Source organism: Pangasianodon hypophthalmus, chromosome 5 (assembly GCF_027358585.1).
Source record: "Pangasianodon hypophthalmus isolate fPanHyp1 chromosome 5, fPanHyp1.pri, whole genome shotgun sequence".
Taxonomy (NCBI): domain Eukaryota; kingdom Metazoa; phylum Chordata; class Actinopteri; order Siluriformes; family Pangasiidae; genus Pangasianodon; species Pangasianodon hypophthalmus.
This window is the reverse complement of record NC_069714.1, coordinates 17395390-17414595: the sequence shown is the minus strand read 5'-3', so window position 1 is coordinate 17414595 and position 19206 is coordinate 17395390. Positions and strand designations below refer to the sequence as shown.

Genomic DNA, 19206 nt, shown 5'->3' with positions numbered 1-19206 from the left:
CTGCTATGGGACTTCTTAAAGTGACATCGCCACAAAAATCTCCTTTTACTCAACACACTGGGTCTGTAATTACAACACGGACATCAGGTTTGTTAACCAGTTTTATTATTAATGAACGGTGCTACAAAACTTACAGCCTCTCGCAATGAAGTTACAGTTAAAGGGCAAATACTGTGACGTCACTGCAACTCAACTGCTATGGGACTTCTTAAAGTGACATCACCACAAAAAATCTCCTTTTACTCAACACACTGGGTCTGTAATTGGAACACGAGAAGAGGGACATCTGGTTTGTAAACCAATTTTATTATTATTGAACGGTGCTCCAAAACTTATAGCCTCTCACAATGACCTTACATTTAAAGGACTGACACTGTGACGTCAGTGCAACTCAACTGCTATGGGACTTCTTAAAGTGACATCACCACAAAAAAAATCTCCTTTTACTCAACACAGTGGGTTTGTGGAAAATCTGTGAAACAGGAAAAATCCAACGTGTAGTAAAAATAGTTCTAGCTGGTCATTTGAATATATTTACAAGCTGTGTGTTCTCATGTGTTCACAGTGTCATCAGTTTGTCCTTCTTTTTATCTTATAAACATGGCAACAGTAGCAGTTGTTCCTCTCTTGTTCAATGTGAATTATCGTGTCTCTGTCAAAGTAGACTTCATGACTGTAGGTCTGTAAGAAAGAAAGGTACTTAGCTGTAAATATTGCCCCGGGGGGGGGCTTTAAAAGTACTGTGTAATACCTACCACATCCCATGGTTCCTGAAGGGCAATTTTTTTCAGCAACGCTCCACTTTTATTGTGGTGGAGGCGAACACTGGCTTGTCCCTCATTTTCTGTGTGACTGACATCCACAATGGCTAACAGGTCCAGCTCATCTTCATATTTAACCATCTTAAATGTCTACGAACACCAAAGCAAGAAATCCAATAATAAAAATTGTTGCCAAATCCTGTATGTTTACAACCGTACTTTAAATCTTTTTGTAATTCTCTTAATATTCACTTAAACCAGCCCAATTCTTCTACACAGGTTAACTCCTGTATGGATTATTTAATTAAATCTGGACAACTCAGGACAACCCCTGCACCTAATCAATTCTCACTGATAAAACAGCACACAATTTTCAACTGGAATTCAGAAGAACAAACTACATTTTTCCTGTCGTCCATTTGGTTAGGAAGCGTTCTTAATATGACATTAGCTAGGAGTTTTTTTTTTTCCTTTGTTGCTTACATGTAGCCGTGAGGGTGCTAGGAGTGTGTTACTCCATACTAATGTACCTCCTGCTCAGGATCATCTTCCAGCTGCTGAATTCTTTTCTTCACTCTTCGGCCAGAGGAGGTCACTGTCACTTGGGAGGAGGCCTGTAGGCAGAAATGAAAAACATTTATTCGAAAACAGTCATTAATATTTCATTATTGGAACATTAGGGGAATATGTGGAATTTAAAGCCTCTTTATGGTTTATAATTTCTTTATAATTTATACAACCAATAAACAGTCAAGTTTATTAGACTCAGTGGTTGATTTAATGTTATTGTAAATAAGGATATTTGACCCCAGTTGATTCCACTATTATATCTGCTATTATAATTCCATAATGTTGGATTGGTAAAATGTACCATTTGGTAGCAGAGCACTTCATGACCTCACGTCTGAGCAAATCTAGCACTGAACAACTTGGCGTCTGGAGCCATTCTTTCACACCATATTGCCTTTGATTAGTACTGTATAAAGACTCATGCCAGTTGACAAATGGCAGAGATGCATAGCACTGTGAGCCTTTAGTGCTGTGCTGTTCCTCTTGTTGTATCTGCAAATTTACTATATTTTCCATTTAAGCTAGAGTTTGCCCATGTTAACTGTGATGTTTCCACAATATCAGTGCTGTGAGAAACTGTGATTTAGTAGATTACCACAAATTGCATGTAACAATAAAAAAAACAAATACAAACAAAAATTTTAAAACAGACTTACGCTGTTTTCTCTGGATGCCATAATAGAGAAGTCACAGACCACCTCATACTTTGAATTGAAGTCTTTTTCTGCATTGATTTTCAGAACACTGTACAGAAAACATAACATTACACCATATTAACTACTAAATCCAACTATCTTCTTGTTTACTTTATTGATTAGGAATGTCTTCAGAAATGTATTGACAGCCTCACTTTATGGTACTGGGCCCAGCATGGATGATCCTGCCCGAGTCGTCCGGGTGGAAAAAGATCCAGTCTGCCTCCAGCGAGTCACACTTCATATTCTGCACACCATTGTTTGCCTTTTTATGGGAATGCAGGTCAATAGAGCATAGACTCAGAAGCTTAGCATAGGCTTGATTAGGAATGTACAGTATATGTACAGTACAAATTGTTTAAAAACAGTTTTCTAAACTTATCGCAAAACACACCTGCTAGTCACTGCTAGAGACATGCTCCAAAGCCTCCGAAAACTTTATTCTTACTCATGGTGCTGTACAGTCATTAAATTATTGCCTTCAAACAAACACCTAAGTGTGTTAAAGTAATTCTCATTAGTGGGAATAAAGATAAACCATGTATCCGAGTCTAAATGTCCAGCCACCTCCAGAATTATTGGCGCCCTTTATATAAATGAATAATGTAAGGATGTGGTATAGTTTTATTTATATAAAATTTTTATACAAAATGTTTTCTTAAGCAGTGCAATTTTTCTGCAAATCACTTGTTTCAAAATGATTAGTGCCCCAACAATTAATATTTAGCGAAGCACTAGCCTCTTCCTGTAAGGTTTGAAAAACTTTTAGGGGAATCTTCGATATGTGAACATTTTAATCTTCTCTATACTCTTAGGTTTGCGCACGTGAACTGTTTGATTCAGACAGCCGGTTTGAATGAGATGGCTATCACAAAATGCTAATTATGAGGTCACCAGGTATTTGGGCTACAAGACGTCGGTACATAGTAGCATTCACAATGCCTTCAATCTTCATAGGAGCCTGTGGACAACTCTCCATAAAAATGACCCACCACCATATGTTACAATGGGTTTAGGGACTTGTATGCAGTTCCCTTTTTTCAGCAGAAATACAGATGGTGTGCAAGGCCAAAAGGATGTCATTTAACTACAGCAAGCGATTCAAGTTGTAGCTCCAAAGATGCTTGAGGTTCAGGCACTGCATTCTGTGGTTTGCTTTCAGGAAGAACTTCTTTCACACTGCCCTAAATACAGCTTATTTTTATAGAGGTGGCATTTTGAAACTCCAAGAATCAGCTAAATTGAGAAACTCTCCAACTGTGATCTTTGGGCTGTTCTCTGCCTCCATACCATCTCCATGATAATGGACAGATGTCCACGATTGGATAGTGTTGCAGTGATTGAAAAAGAGCATGACCAAATTTGCTTCCTTGTCTCATAGCCATGAATAGCTATGGCACTGTAGGTATTATAACTAGGATTAATGAAATTTATAGTCTTTTTTATGCATTTTTGAAGGCTGTCAATAATTCTGAACTTGACTGAGCCTAATCACTGACAATTTCTAATGTTAACAGCAATACTGATTTTCACACAGTGTTTTTATAACATATAATTTGGACTAAATAATTCTGGAAATTGATTCGTTACTAATACACTGCATGTAAATTACCAGGGCACCATCACTGATGGAGCAGATGTGGTGTGTCCCCCTGTGTCTCTTATGGTTAGGTGTATAGATGTAGTGCCATGGGTGGCCTCCGATCTGGATCCCATTATCCAAGTACGACATCTCGAACAGTGCAGGAGGACACTCTGAAACGACATATCTATTTTAACTAAGTGGGCCACTGCTTATGGAGAACCACTACCACCAGCTTGCCCTATAAAGATTAGCAAATATCTTGGGTATGTCAAAAGAAATGTACAAAGAACACATTGTTCAAAATATTCTACAAGAAAACTGTGTTCTCAGACATACAGTGTACATTCTGTGCATTGTTCTGTGTGTTTATTGTCCTGTGTATTTATTGTCCTGTTCTGTGTATTTATTCTCTTGCACTCGTCTGACACGCTTGTGTATTTGCACTTTATGTAGTCTTGTGTACTGTTCTGTGTTGCGCCATGGTCCTGACATTTCGTTCCAATCTATACAAGCTATATAGAGGAATGACAATTTGACTTCTGCTACCACAGAGTCCTTAGGTGGTAATAGACAGTGATCACCAACCCTTGATGTGAATGTTGACTGGAATGCCATAGGGACTGTCTCCCACTATTCCCCTAGCACCATATAAATCACACTCCTGTCCCAGTACCAGCCTCTTGGTCCTGAACTGGAACAAAAATTTACAATAATCATGCCAGCCCGGTATGATAAGGTGTGTAAACATCTACTAAACTGTAAACAACAAGTTGACTACAGCAAAAACTACAATAATTTAGTTCATTTCCATTTTATAAAAATATCTTAATATAAAGCACTTTACCTTTTTCACAATGTATTCAAAGCTGTAAAGCTTTACACATTTCGAGCTGTGTGACACAGCCAACACTCCTTGAGAAAGGATAACATCAACCACGGATTTACCAAAGACCTAAAAATGAAGCAAAACACTGCATCACAAAAATTCAAGACATATCTTTACTCTCTGATCAAAATAATGGTTAGAAAATAAAATATAGTTTACTTTTTTGTTGATCTCCAGCAGTCCAATAACATCAAGAGGAAAGACTTTGAATATTGCTAAATGCATGAGGACGTTGTTCTCAACACCAGCCTGAGAGAGAGAGAGAGAGAGAGAGAGAGAGAGAGAGAGTAAGCATTCCTACATAACATACCATCATGTGCAGAACAAAAATCAAATTGAGTAAAAGAAAAACTCTGAAATGTCTCACCTGTCGTGCTAGTGGTGTCTGCTTGTGCTGAATGGATTTGACATAAAATGTTTCCTGAGAGACATCCCATCCCAGCGATCTGTCACGTTACACAGGGTAGCACACACATTAGTACTACTCAAACTATTGTTTCAAAAGCTGAAACACTTGAAACACATGCACACACACATAGGAAAGGTAACAAAAACCACTTCTGAGAACCAAAGTCACTTCGCAACACCACAACTTGCCTAAAACACCCAAAAAGCTTTCTCAGTTCCTCATTAAATGACTTATTTGCTGTTATACAGCCAAGTGCAAAAGTTTACACAGCCTTACGATAAAATAACAAAGACAAGGAAAGACTAAAATAACCAAATGCTGTATGCTAATATTATTAGTGGAAAAAAATTATATCAGCTCAAACGTTTATATTTCACTTCATGATTTTTATATAAAGATTCTCTTATAACTTGCACACCCACTCTTTGCCTTTATAACTGCTGACAAACTTGATCATAACCTCTGAGCAGCTTTTGAAATATCCCTCTCACCCTACTTCTAGAAATCTGTTCCAAACAGACGTCATACACTTCCTTCTTCAGATCAGGTCTGGAGACTGAGAGGGTCATAACTTCCTGCCTGTGGTTCTTCTCAAACAATTTTTTTTATTGCGGTTTCAGATTCTTGCCTTATTCCAGGACTCACCCACATTTCAATCTTAACTTCTTTTAATTATTTCTATTTGTAGATCAATTGTAAAATAGATCTACATTTCTATTTAAAAAAAAAAAAATATGGAAATGCAAACTTTTGCACTCAACTGTGGCTGGTATTATAGGTTTACCTGAACTTGAAATGAGATGAGAGGTAGACTCTGTGCAGCGTTTCTCCTGTGTCAGCTGAGAGGTGATACAACCAGTTATTAGCTGTAAGGGCTAGAAGGCTGGGTTTCTGCTCCAAGGCCCATGGGAGCACTTTATCCTGTAATAAACATAATAACAGAACATTGATCTGTGGTATCACACCGTCTTTAATCTTTAAGAATTGTGCTATTATTTTTCTAATTCTGTTTTGTTATGATATGTAGGACTTACAAGTGGACATTGGCATAATAAGGAATCCTCAATCTTCTCAGCTTTGGATCGCTTTGGCATCTCATACAAGAGCTGTGGTTGTGGTGTTAGGCTGCAATTCATTGCATGTTATTCAGTATATAAAAGTAAATACGAGTAACTTTATTGTGAGAATCAGTGAAAAGAAAAATAGGACGAGTTACTGTACCTGGTGTAGGAGCACCTGTAATTCTCAAAATATATCCTTCCACTTTCATATGAAATGATGGATTTGGAGGATTTGGTCCACACCTTCGTGAATTCTGCACCATCCTTGAGAAGCAATGTAAATTAATAATCAACACCATTGGCAGCAAAACTTTAAAGGTTTAGTTAAACAAGTACCTGGAGAATAATATTCTTAAGGATCCTGAGATTTCCTCCTAGTAGTGTACCAAAGTCATGTGAGGTGACCCCCGCTGACCTGAAGCCTAACAGCACGCAGGCGTTGGTTATTCGCGATGTTGCCGCTAGAGGGCGCACAGCACGAGAACGCTCCAAACACATGGAGGAGGATGTAGACACCATTGACACTATTTTCAACTGGAGAACAGCGCACACAGGTATGATTTTCAAACTTCTACTAACTTAAATGATCTGTCTTAGTAAATCTGCAGCGTCCATATCCACTTTCGGGTTAAAGTAAGTTATTACTAGCCTAGTAACTCCAATACGGCATGGCTGGCATTCCTAAGCTAATGTTACCAGGCTAGCTATCTGTCAAACCTAAATGTTTATAAATTTGGATATCTAGTACACATAACCTGACTGCCACTGGTTTGGTTTGTTTTTGGGGTTTTTTCCGGATTTGAACATGACTGATAATAATTCGAGATATAACGATTTATTTAGCTATGAGTGCTACCAGATACAGGTATATGTTGTAGTTGTATAGTTTACTTGTCTTTAGCAAACTAGCCAGCTAGCGTTTCTAGCTACTGTGTGCACGCGACCCTGTTTCTATGCATGTCGGATTATTCATAGGTCTACAACATAGCTATAAGCTAAAAAGCTAAAAGCTTAAGCAGCTACTCCAGTCCTGCACTTGGGATGAGTCTTACTCCATTCCGGAAAAAAAGTCACCGCTTTCCACGGCTTTTTCTTCCCCTCAGTAGGAAGAGCTGAAAGACCCGGATGAAAAATGGCGCCCGAGTGAAGGGTCATTCCAGTTCAGTTAAAACCTGCCAGTGCTCCCTGTTTACTGTACAGTGCATCATTTTTTTTCGGGGTTTTGTCATGTTTTAGTCATGTCCCAAAACAAAGTGGCGTATATCCAGTGAGCTCATTAAATCCTAATGCAGTACATTAGGTTCAAAAGATGTAGCAGGTACAGAATACCCATAATGCACTGTAATGTTTGTAGGGGATAGTGCATAGGGCAGGGCGAGTCTTTCAGTTAGTGCAGTGCATTCTGAAATGATGAAGCCCATGCTGAAGATTTTAAAGAGGAAAAATATATAGTAGTTTCGTTTGTAGGATTTAACCAAACTAACATGATGGAAAACATTTGAAGCATTCATTACTGAATGTAATAACCAACAAAATATTTTGCTCCTAAGGTCCTTTGAGCTGATATTACTATAAATAAATAAATGGCTATGGAAAACTACTTTCATTCATTCATTCATCCATCATTAGTCACTGTTTCATCCTGGTCATGGTTGTTGTAGATCTGGAGCCTATCCCAGGATTACTGGGTGCAAAGTGGGAATACAGCCGGACACAGGGAATACATGCACAGAAACCGACAATACCCTAAGCTCAGGAATGGACCAGGGACACTGGAGATGTGAGACAGCAACACTGCTGCACCACTGTGCTGCCCATAATATAGCATTCTTATGAAATGTACAAATTTAGCATATATAATTTATATGACTATATAATGATGTACTTCATTCTGGAACATATAATTTATGCAGATAATATTCCCTGGTGTTTAATGTATTATGAAGGAATGTAATTATTTTGTTATTTATTAATAAAATGTGAAATTAAAATGATACACTTTTACTAAGGTGTATGGCTATTTGCTGATACTTCACAGTTCTCCTCATCACATGAAAGAGTGAAAATGAGAAGATTGCTGAAGATGACGGTGTTGGCTGTGGTCCGTGGTGTTGGACATGTTCCCTGCAGATGTCTCGGGGGACGACCTCCTGCACCACTCGGAGGCAGAATCCTCACCAACCCTAAGGACATCTTCCAGCATAACATGTGGTATTTCTGTGTAGTAACATTGCATCATTTTAATGTGGTCAAGAGCCGTAATAATGTTTACTATAGCAGAACTGGAGGACAAAGTGAGTTTGTTGATGTGCAGATTCAGCCCACTTTATTCATACTTTAACTTTATTAGAGGTACTCACTAGAGGTAAACTAAAGCACTGATTTATCTAATGAGGGCATGTTTCTGCTGCTGTGCTGTAGGGATCATGTTCAGTGGTCACCAGAGGAGATGGAAGAAGCCAGACAAAAAGCAGAGGAGAACTCCAGAGAACAGATTCCAATAGAAGAACAAGGTAAGACAAATATTTTAATTAATATTTTCATTCTAAAACTATTGATTGTATATATAAACATACACTATATGACCAAAAGTTTGTGGACACCTGACCATCACACCCATATGGGCTTGTTGAATAGCCCATTTCAGATTTAGTCCCCCTTTGCTGTTATAATAACCTCCACTCTTCTGGGAAGGTTTTCCACTAGGTTTTTGAACGTGACTGTGGGGATTTGTGCTCATTCAGCCACAAGAGCATTAGTGAAGTCAGGCACTGATGTTGAGAGAGGAGGCCTGGGATGTAGTCGGCGTTCCAGTTCATCCTAAATTCGGCGTTCCAGTTCTTCCACTTCAGTCTTGGTAAATCATGTCTTCATGGACCTCGCTTTGTGCACAGGAGCATTGTCGTGCTGCAACATGTTTGGACCCCTTAGCTCCAGAGAAAGGAAATCTTAAAGTTACAGCAAACAAAGACAATCTAGACAATTGTGTGCTTCCAACTTTGTGGCAACAGTTTGGAGAAGAACCACATATGGGTGTGATGGTCAGGTGTCCACAAACCTTTGGCCGTGGACAGCAGTTTGTGCAGTTTAAGCCATTTGTATGCTTTCCAGTCAGGTATGACAGAGACGCTAACAAATATTGGGACAGATTTTACGAAATGCATCAAAACAAGTTCTTCAAAAATCGTCAGTGGCTTTTCTCTGAGTTTCCCGAGCTCTTGCCCCAGGGCTGTGACACAAGTCGTACCCCAGAAGGTCAGGAGGCTTCAGCGCCAGCATATCCTGAGTTAAGAGAAACTCAGCACAGCAGGTTGGAAAGCCAAAAGGGAGACGATCACATTCCCAACCATGATGTACTGAGAGAGAAGCAGCACACTGATTACCTTTCTGCAGTGCACTCTCAAGAAGCTGCTGCTTTTCCTGGTCAACATGCTTCTTTCAGAATACTGGAGGTTATTGACTTTTCATAAAGGCCTATTCTTATAGTCAGCTATGATCGACTACTGTGTGACATGTTGTGTTTTTGCGACAGGTGGGCTGTGGTGCAGGCAACAGTGTATTCCCTATCATCAACGCCATCAGGTTAGAAAAGCAGCCAATCCATTAATCTTTGTCTGAGGTATAGTGCGCTTAAAGGAAAGTGTGTTCAAGTCATGCATGCTTGATGGGGTCAAATACATGACTTGTCAGATCTCTTTGTTCACTATAATTGTGCACTATATGCCATATTTTTAAACTAGTCTAAGAAAAAATATCTGCGATCAAACACTAATGCTGTGCACTGAATAGCAAATTACTGTGCATTAATTTTAAAACACAAAATGTTTGATTCTAATTTCGGTCTGTGATGTAACTAACACATGCTTGCTCGAAGACAAATGAAGCCAGCAACTGCATCTTTTTGAACTTACGCATCACAGAGCAGCTTCACTTGCTTGGAGGAGATGCTAACTGCCCTCTTCCTGTTTCTTCTTGTTATTTTAGTAATTGTTCTTGTATATTTATCAAACTGAATAAGAAAAGAGAATAAAGTTAGGAGCCATTATAATTTACACCAGATTTGGTTTAGTACAGTTAAGTAAATGGAAAAAATATTTTATGGCTAAAGTGTTGCCCTAATGGCACTAAACATACAGATTACAATACTTTTTTAGTTTGACTTGTTAAGATGGCCGATATCTCAAAACTGCCCTTCACATAGAGATAACCAAATAATGCTCTTGACTTGTCACTTTGCACTATTTTATTTTTATATGTAAACTGTATTTTCAGTCATCCTAGTCTACTGTGCTCAAAAATCTCTTGATTGTTTTTATTTTTTGTTATAATCCCCTGGTGACCCAGCACAAATTTTGATAATCAGAAACCCACAATATTAAAAACAGTGATATTCTGAATGCAGAAGACATATAATTTTTTCTTTTGAACATTTGCTAAAATTATTTTAGTATAACACAATTAACTACGTTCCTCCACTGACATCACATATTCTGATAGAATATTTATGATTTTTTTTTCTTTCATCCAGGGGCAGTGATGCATTCCTGTACTGCTTTGACTTTTCTTCCAGAGCAATCCAACTTGTCAAGGTGAATAACTTTTACATTTTCTTCATTTTTCCCTGGAATTACAACCTTAAATTACATAATGCGATGACCAGATGTAAGCAGCAGACCTTATCAGTGAAATGAAAGTCATGAGTAAACTGTCATACACTCAGGGAGAAAATGGTGGGTCTCCCCAGCCTTCATTTTGTCTTATTTCCAACCACTTTGCCGACAGCAGATCAGTCAAAATGGCTGCCAGGTCGGGGTGTGTGTGTGTGAGAGTGTGTGTGTGAGAGTGCACGCGCGCACGCCTATTGGCCCGGTGGATATTTGATGCTGTCAGAATGCAGAGGCTTTTATCAAATGGAGGCAGCAGGCTGCTAGCACAGTGAATGCATTAGATTGTGCAAGCAACCTAAGATGAGACACTAACACACTCATCTGTAAGGTATTTAAACAATAAATAAATACCTAATTTGTTACAGAGTAGAAGTTTGTGTTTAAAGCCAAATTCAAAACTCTGCAATTTCATAGTTTTCAAAAATAATATCAGTTATGTCAAGCAAAGAGCTTGCTGTGTGCAAAGTTTTCCTTGAATCGAGTGTTTCCTGATCATTTTATTTTGTATTACCCTGTTTTCACATTGTGGAAACATTACATTTCAGGCAAGCTTCAACCAAAAATGGAAAAAAAAAAAACAAAACTTATTTGTTAAGTTATTCATATGTGTGACGGTCTGAGAAAAACCATCAGATGTGCCTGTGGCTTAATTCTGGCAAACAGTTACAAATGACAAAAAGTTGGGTTTTGAAAATGATATGAAAATGTTTTTTATTAATTTTCTAAACTTGCCTAGGCTTTCTGCAAAGACCATGTTGGGTGCAAAATGAGCCAGGTTAATAAACACGGGTATAAAGATACACATAGTTGTCATGGTTACAGTTATTATTTTTTTATACAGTCGGGTCCATAAGTATTTGGACAGTGACACAATTTTTGTAAATTTCCCCCGTATACCACCACAATGGATTTGAAATGAAGCAATCAAGATGTAATTGAAGTGTCAGCTTTCAGATTTAATTTAAGGGGTTTAACAAAAATATTGCATTAATCATTAAGGAATTACAGCACTTTTTTTATAGAGTCCCTCCATTTTCACAGGCTCAAAAGTAATTTGACTATTGACAGATAAGCAGTTTCATGGTGAGGTGTGGCCTGTTTCCTCAATATTTCATGACAGATTAAGGGATAAAAGGTCTGGAGTTCATTCCAAGTGTTGAATTTGCATTTGGTAGCTGTTCATGGGAACTCTCAATAAGGTGTCAATGTAAGTGAAGGAGGCCATCACTAGGCTGAAAAAACAAAACAGACCTATCAGAGAGATAGCAGAAACTTTAGGAGTGGCCAAATCAACAATTTGGTACATTTTTAAAAAAAAAAAAAAAGAAAAGAAAAAGGTCAGGAACACCAAAAGGCCTGGAAGACCATGGAAGAAAACTAAAGTGGATGATATCAGATTTCTTTCCTTGGTGAAGAAAAACGCCTTCAAAACATCTAGTCAAGTCAAGAACACTATGGAGGAGGTAGGCGTATCATTGTCAAAGTCTACAATGAAGAGATGCCTTCATGAATGTAAATACAGACAGTTTACCTCAAGATGCAAACCGCTGGTAACACTAAAGAACATAAAGGCCAGATTAGACTTTGCCAGAAAACATCTTAAAAAAGCCTGCCCAGTTCTGGAACAAGATTCTTTGGACAGATGAAATCAAGATTAACTTGTAACTTGCAAGTATCAGAAAGCTGGGAAAAGAAGAGCATGGAGAAGGAAAGGATGGGCTCATGATCCAAAGCATACCTCATTATCTGTTAAACATGTGGAGTGTTATGGCATGGGCATGTATGGCTGCCAGTGGAACTGGGTCACTGTTGTTGATTGAGGATGTGACTGCTAATAGAAGTAGTAGCAGGATGAATTCTGGAGTGTATAGAGCTATACTTTCTGCTCAGACTCAGTCAAATGTTGCAAAACTGATAGGATGGCGCTTCACAGTACAGATGGATAATGACCTAAAACATACCAGAAAAAGCAACCCAAGAGCTTCTTAAAGAAATGGAATATTCTTAAATGGCCAAGTCAGTCACCTGACCTCAACCCGATTGAGCTGCTTTTCACTTACTGAAGACAAAACTGAAGGCAGAAAGACCCACAAACAAGCAGCAACTGAAGGAGGCTGTAGTAAGCGCCTGACAAAGCACCTCAAGGGAGGAAAATCAGCATTTGGTGATGTCTATGGGTTCCAGACTTCAGGCAGTCATTGACTGCAACAGATTCGCATCGAAGTATTAAAAATAATCCTCATATTTATAATTGTTAATTTGTCCAATTACTTTGAGCCTGTGAAAATGGAGGGACTCGGTAAAAAACGGCTGTAATTCCTAAACAGTTAATGCAATATTTTTGTTAAACTCTTTGAATTAAAGTTGAAAGTCTACACTTCAGTCACAACTTGATCGCTTCATTTCAAATCATTGTGTGGTGTACGGAGACAAAAATCATGTCACTGCCCAAATACTTATGGACCCGACTATATTTGACTTATTACATGTTAGATGCAAATTAAACTAATAAATAGCAGTTGGTTTGAGACAATCAATGTGTTGGTGTTTTTCATTGTAATTTTAATGGAATCTTTAAACGCAATTTTCTCTAATTTTACTTTTGAGGTAATCAGGCTTTAAAATGCTAGCACTTAATATATACAAACGAAAAATATTGCAGGCCAGGAAAGCCTGTAGTTTTCAAGACTTTGTATAGTAGAAAATGTCCAAATTTTGACTATCTGAAGATTTTACCAAGACACTACAAATATATAACAATATTCCATGAATCTAAACTGTTATTATTTATTAATTGATGTCAGTATACATTTAAGTATTAAACTCTCAGTATTTGATCTGTTGCTTCAGTCTCTGCTTTTAAGTCTAATCTGAAAAGGCCTGTTTATAGAAAGGCGTTCCTGGATGGTTCATGCGGACTTGGTTTTATGGTACCTCAGCTTTGCTTTACGCTATTCAGCTTTAAACTGTCTTAATTCTGTTTGTATTATGCTTACTTAAGGTTCTTTTTACCTTCTTATTCTTCATTACTACTTAATTTTTTGCGTCATTTTCTGATTAATTTGTAGCTTTTATAACTTAATTTACTTTATTTATTGTTTTTTATTTAGTCATCTTTTGTGTTCTTATCCTCTCTTATCTTTCATGCTCTGTTTATTAATTTTCTTTTATTTAATCTCATGCATATTTTATCCACTTTGCACTTTTTTTTTTCTTATTCTGTTTGCCTCATTCTGCCTTTGGAAAACATATTGTGCATAATGCTTAAAAAATGCTATATAAATAAACTTTATTATTGTTATTATTAAACTAATCATTCATTCATCTTCAGTACCCACTTTATTGTAATATGGCTTTAATATTCATATTCTCTAAAACCCCCTTATTTAGGTAGCTTATGTTTATTCCTTTTTTTTTTTTTTTTGTTTTTTTTTTTTTTTTTTTTGCACTCTACAGGAGCATCCAGACTACGATCCTGCAGTGTGCCATGCATTTGTGCAAGACATTTGTGATGATGTGTCCATGTTTCCCTTTCCTCAGGAGAGTCTTGATGTTATTGTTGTGGTGTTTGTGCTCTCCTCCATTCACCCTGAGAGGTATGGTGTCCATGTGTGTCTCAGTATTTTTTACCAAGCACTGGCATTTTTGCTGATGCAGTTAGTTAACATGGGAAAGGGGTACAAAAGACATTTTGATGTAATCCACGGAAAATGAACACTACATTTAGTGGATTTATAAAGCATGTATAAAGTTTGATATGTGTAAATTGCAAACATTTTATCTTTATAGTCCATCACCCTGAGTTGTGGTTCTAATATTATCCTCATTAAATATAAATGTTCCCCAGTCTTGTCCAAGATCAGTGTAAAGGCTTTAGACAGCCGATTCCACTGCTTGAGAGATGTACTGGAAAATCCTGACCAATGTGAATGTCAGTTTACATATTTTAACCACAGCCCTTAAGTATTTGTGATTTATTTCTAAGAGAATTAAGTGTAACCAGGCAGGCATTTAACAGGAAGCTCATGCAGCCTGCTCTGTGTAACTAAATGTGATGGCTCTCTTCATGGAGCAAGCTGCTGTAGATCGCTGTTCATCGCTTCTGCACTGTGTCCAGGGCATGAAAGAAACTCCTCTTAGCTGTCTAAACAGCTGAGTCCATAGCTTTCTTTAAATACAGACGTAGGATTCTTCAATAATAATCACTTAAACATAAACTAGTTATACTCATGAAAACATTTCTTTACTTTCCTTATGTATTTATTAAATTTTTTTTTAATTATAAAAACATCTTCTAAGCGCATGATTCTCCAACCACAGAACACCACTTTCCAACCACAGAATACATATTTATTAAAATTGTCATTAGATTCAACTTTATATTTTATAGGATTATTTGATTTTGTGTTTTTGAGGTTTGGATTAAATTCAAGTAATAAAGTCAAATAGACTAATAACTATAAGATATTAATAATAAAAATAATCCGTAACTTCATTAATAGTGGGTAGTGATTTGTACCTCTGTACCAAAATTCCAGAATCGTGGATTTTGTTACAGTGATGGATATCACAACTCACCATTATTAAAATGATTATTAATTATTATTGTTAAGATCATAAGCATGTTTGCCTGGTCACTTGAGTTTAATCCAAAACTCATACCTAAACACACAAAATACCAAATAGGTGTATTATAATGCAAGTAGAATCTAATGAAGATTGTGCTCAGTGTGCAGTTTTCTCACAGCAGGTAGCATCCCAAATATTTGTCATTGGCTTCTGATTTATGTAGATGTGAGGTCAGAGGTGCCATCTGCTAGACATTGTTAATGCCCAGAGTTGTTGTAGTCAATGCCTCCTTTATGTATGAAATGAAAGGTGTCTGGTATTAGAGATATGCAATCCAGTAAATATAGTTATATCGGTATGAGGCTTATTTCCATCCTGACCACTCTGTCCCATATCTGATAAAGGCATATTTGGCTCTTTGTGTAATCTCTTAATGTAAGGTAGCTTTTACAGGCTTTAAATCCTGGCTTGTGTCACTGCCATTTTTTGATTTTGTATGTTTGGCAAGCTGCACGAGTTCTACTTCTCAGTTAACAAATTATGCAGAAACTTTGAAAAACTGGTGGAATTTGTCTTAAGTCAGAAGGTCTGTTATAACAGAGTTGTGGGTCCTCATAACTGAATAGTTTTCTGATTTTCTGATTGAATTTAAATCAGGAAGAACAATATAGGTGTTATCTATCTAACTCATGAGTGGGTATGTTTGTTGCTGTTTGTGGCCCAGCAGGATGCAAAGAGTGCTTAATCGTCTGGCAAGCTACCTGAAGCACGGAGGAACCATCCTGTTCAGAGATTATGGCAGATATGATCTGGCTCAGCTGCGATTCAAAAAAGGTACTTAATGCTACTCAAGGTATAGAGTCTGAGGCACAAATTTATGCCTCTGAATGTGCAATGACTATTGTTAAAATAAATTTTCCAAATGTTTGAAAGAAACATCATTTACAGTATGTTAAGAAATGTTTGTTGAATATGTTCCATTTGAAAAATGTGACAGGTCTTTGTGTGATGGAGTAATACATCAAATTTGGGAGTTTATACTGCAGATCCTGTGGTTGGACTAAACCTTGAAACATCATGTGACTCCCTTTCTGTTATGACACTGGAAGAAAACAAATGAAAGGAGAAACAAATGATGGAATCCACGCTGTGTACACACACGTGAAAACATGCAAACATACTCAGAGAGTATTATTTGTTATACCCACATTCACTTTTTAACCCTCTCTTATGTATAGAGGAGAATTGATAGTGTAGTCTCTTCCATGTAACTGAAATACTCTATCTTTCTAACTCAAGTGAAGGCATGAGTTAAGATCCATAATGTTTTCCTGGGTTATCTATACTTACATATGAAATGAATAAAACAGCACAGACATGCTGTTAAAGGAAATTAATCAACGCCCATCCTGTTACCACCCTGAAGATGATAATTTTCCTGTAACAGCACATCCTGAGGTGTTTTATTCCTCTTATACCACAACAACAATTAACATTATTTAATTTATTAAGGAACAACCCATCATATTGTTTATACAGCTATAGTTACATTTAATGTTGTTGAATGTCAATAAAGCAAGTTAGTTCCTGTTATCACTTGCTTTATAAGAGCTGTAAACAGTTGTTCCCTCACTTACGTTTTCTTTCTGTTAACTTGTCCTGTTACTGAGAGCCCGGAAAGCACAAACAAGTCGTCTGTCCTGAAGACTCTTCCATAGCAGAAAAATTACTGAAGCTTACAAAGTGCTAACACCTGAGACTCCTTCCATAAATGTTAAATAAATGTCTCCTAATAGAAAACTTCACCATATCAGCAAATATTTTTCTTTGTCAAATAACAGCACATGTTAATCAGTTTATTATCAGCCTGAGATTGTGTGAAGCATCCACCATACGAATCAATGTGAATGAGTTACTGTAGAAACATCAATGTATTAGAATCAGTGCATTAATATAAACCTGTGATTTGACTTATTTATGGTACTACTGTCAGAGCTGCTTTTTTTTAGACAATAAATCCACAAGCATTGTGGATTAATCCAAAATTCTGGCTTAGGTTGTTCTTACCTTGTCTACATGCATGGATGACACTTACAACCATGATATCCTGCTTTTGTAGGGCAGTGTCTGTCTGAAAATTTCTACACACGACAAGATGGAACCTGCGTATATTTCTTTATGAAAGGTAACTGGTAAATGTTCCTGCTCTGAAACTTTAAATCTATATAGATCTGTAATTCTGACTGATTATGTGTACAGAACATGGATGTATGACGGCTTTTGCTGTTTTGTAGATGAGGTCCATCAGTTGTTCACTAATGCCGGTTTGGAGGAGGTTCAGAACCTGGAAGACAGGAGACTTCAGGTGAACCGAGGAAAGAAAGTAGTGATGCATAGAGTATGGATGCAGAGCAAGTACCGAAAACCTTCCAGAGTACCGATATCCTAGACCTCTCAACACCAGGAAGCTGACCACTGGGACTGCTTATGTGGAAGCATATAAGCATATACGGACATAAAATAACCATGATGGAAATACAAACATGGATTTAGTGGTTTGTCTGTGAATTAATTCACGTCTGTCAGTGAGTGGTGTAAAAGGGGGTATTAAGTGAACTGGCCACAAGCTGGAAAGAAATGAGAAAAGTCAGTGCAAGGGATCATTTAACTTATTTTTCAAAGTAGATACTGAATTTTACCAAATACATGATTGTTATTTTACTAATGTGTTATTTTATTTATGTGAATAAAGACAGTTCAATTCAATTCAGTTTTTTGTATAGCACTTTTAACAATGCACATTGTCACAAAGCAGCTTTACGGAAATAAATACAATCAAATTAAATTAAATCGAAATAAATTGTAAATGTGTGAATTTATCCCTAATGAGCAAGCCAGAGGTGACGGTGGCAAGAAAAGAGACGACATGAGGAAGAAACCTTGAGAGGAACCAGACTCAAAAGGGAACCCGTCCTCATCTTGGTGACAACGGATAGTGCAATTATGAATAAATCCCTTCTTTACCTGTGTATTACATGGACAAACAGTGCAATTGTGCAACCAGTAAATTCATTACCGTTTTCACAAGTTATTTCACACAATAACAGCAACCATCACACAACACCACCAAATTAGTATAATCTTTCAAGTTAAGAACCATGAATGTACTATTTGTCTTAATGACTGTCTTTTGTATCATTTGGAGCTCTGAGTGCCTTTTTTGCTTCCTGTTGGGATGCAGAGGTATGGACTGTTTTGTGAAAATCTGCATGTAGAGCCATAAAGCCTTTGCAATAAACCTTGACAATGTTGCCAAAGGTCTTTAGAAAACATCTTGCAAGAAAAACTCAAGCTGCAATAGAACAGGTATTAAATAGATATTTGTTTTTGCCTTTAACCCATTAAAGTCATCATAATTATATATTTACATTTCTCATAGATAGTACTTTCTTTCTCCTTCTTGGTCTGATATGTCAAGTCTTTATTGATGTATTTTTTTGCAAACAATAAAGAAAAGAAAGGTTTTTTTAACTCAAGTCTTGGAGACCCTCTTCCCTGCAGAGTTTGAACATTTCCCCAACTGCCGACTCAGTGGATTCCAGCTAATCAGCTAATTATCAAGCTCTTCATGAGTCGGATGGCAGTGAGGAAAACTTCAGAACTCAGCAGGCCAATGTGTCCTTAGGACTGGAGTTAAGAATCCTGTGAATCATGTGAATGCAGCACCAAAACCTGTGTTTTTTTCCTTTTCTTTTCAGGCAGCTGTCTGTGGGGTTTTGCATTTTGAACGTTATTAGTGAATTGGAGGAAGGCTGGAATCACTTTGTTGTTTTGAAAACACAATGTGTAACTTTTACAATTTACAGTCAACACTGGATATGTTAAGCAAACCCAAATTTATAAATATTTGCAAGAAATCTATTCATTGCACATTGCTTATTCTAAGAGGCATATATGTTTTTGTGCTATTGATTGCTGCATTACGTCTAGCTTTAATTACATA

At 37.2% G+C, this 19206-nt stretch overlaps 2 protein-coding genes across 8 annotated transcripts; one reads left to right on the top strand and one right to left on the bottom strand.

The window, feature by feature from the left end:
- Positions 1–83: 83 nt before the first annotated feature.
- dcaf17 (ddb1 and cul4 associated factor 17) lies at positions 84–6486 on the bottom strand. The gene is made up of 14 exons (XM_026911146.3): positions 6304–6486; positions 6128–6231; positions 5941–6031; positions 5691–5827; positions 4865–4943; positions 4657–4746; positions 4456–4563; positions 4197–4302; positions 3639–3781; positions 2182–2291; positions 1988–2075; positions 1292–1375; positions 756–911; positions 84–681 (listed from the first exon to the last, which is right to left on the bottom strand). Exons 1-14 carry the CDS (start codon positions 6484–6486, stop codon positions 571–573), a joined length of 1590 nt encoding a protein of 529 aa, XP_026766947.3. The 3' UTR covers positions 84–570.
- mettl8 (methyltransferase 8, methylcytidine) lies at positions 6399–18053 on the top strand. Of its 7 annotated transcripts, XM_053234091.1 has the most exons (11): positions 6399–6521; positions 7629–7747; positions 8006–8178; positions 8389–8480; positions 9079–9419; positions 9500–9549; positions 10496–10556; positions 14091–14230; positions 15928–16037; positions 17323–17388; positions 17498–18053. In XM_053234091.1, exons 3-11 carry the CDS (start codon positions 8033–8035, stop codon positions 17650–17652), a joined length of 1161 nt encoding a protein of 386 aa, XP_053090066.1. In that variant the 5' UTR covers positions 6399–6521; positions 7629–7747; positions 8006–8032; the 3' UTR covers positions 17653–18053. The 7 variants fall into 7 exon arrangements, with proteins under 7 accessions (XP_053090066.1, XP_026766967.3, XP_053090065.1 ...); XM_026911166.3 differs by lacking the exon at positions 7629–7747 and having other exon boundaries at positions 15931–16037; XM_053234090.1 differs by lacking the exon at positions 7629–7747.
- Positions 18054–19206: the final 1153 nt, after the last annotated feature.

Bases quoted from the DNA above. Each gene is read 5' to 3' on its own strand.
- dcaf17 (XM_026911146.3), bottom strand. From the start codon at position 6,486: ATGGTGTCTACATCCTCCTCCATGTGTTTGGAGCGTTCTCGTGCTGTG. The intron at 4,303-4,455 runs GTAAAGTGCTTT...TTTTTGTTCCAG, and splicing joins TTGAATACATTGTGAAAAAG to TTCAGGACCAAGAGGCTGGT. The intron at 2,076-2,181 runs GTGAGGCTGTCA...TTTTCTGTACAG, and splicing joins GCTGGGCCCAGTACCATAAA to TGTTCTGAAAATCAATGCAG.
- mettl8 (XM_053234088.1), top strand. From the start codon at position 8,832: ATGTCTTCATGGACCTCGCTTTGTGCACAGGAGCATTGTCGTGCTGCA. The intron at 9,420-9,499 runs GTTATTGACTTT...TTTTTGCGACAG, and splicing joins CTTCTTTCAGAATACTGGAG to GTGGGCTGTGGTGCAGGCAA. The intron at 10,557-14,090 runs GTGAATAACTTT...TGCACTCTACAG, and splicing joins GAGCAATCCAACTTGTCAAG to GAGCATCCAGACTACGATCC.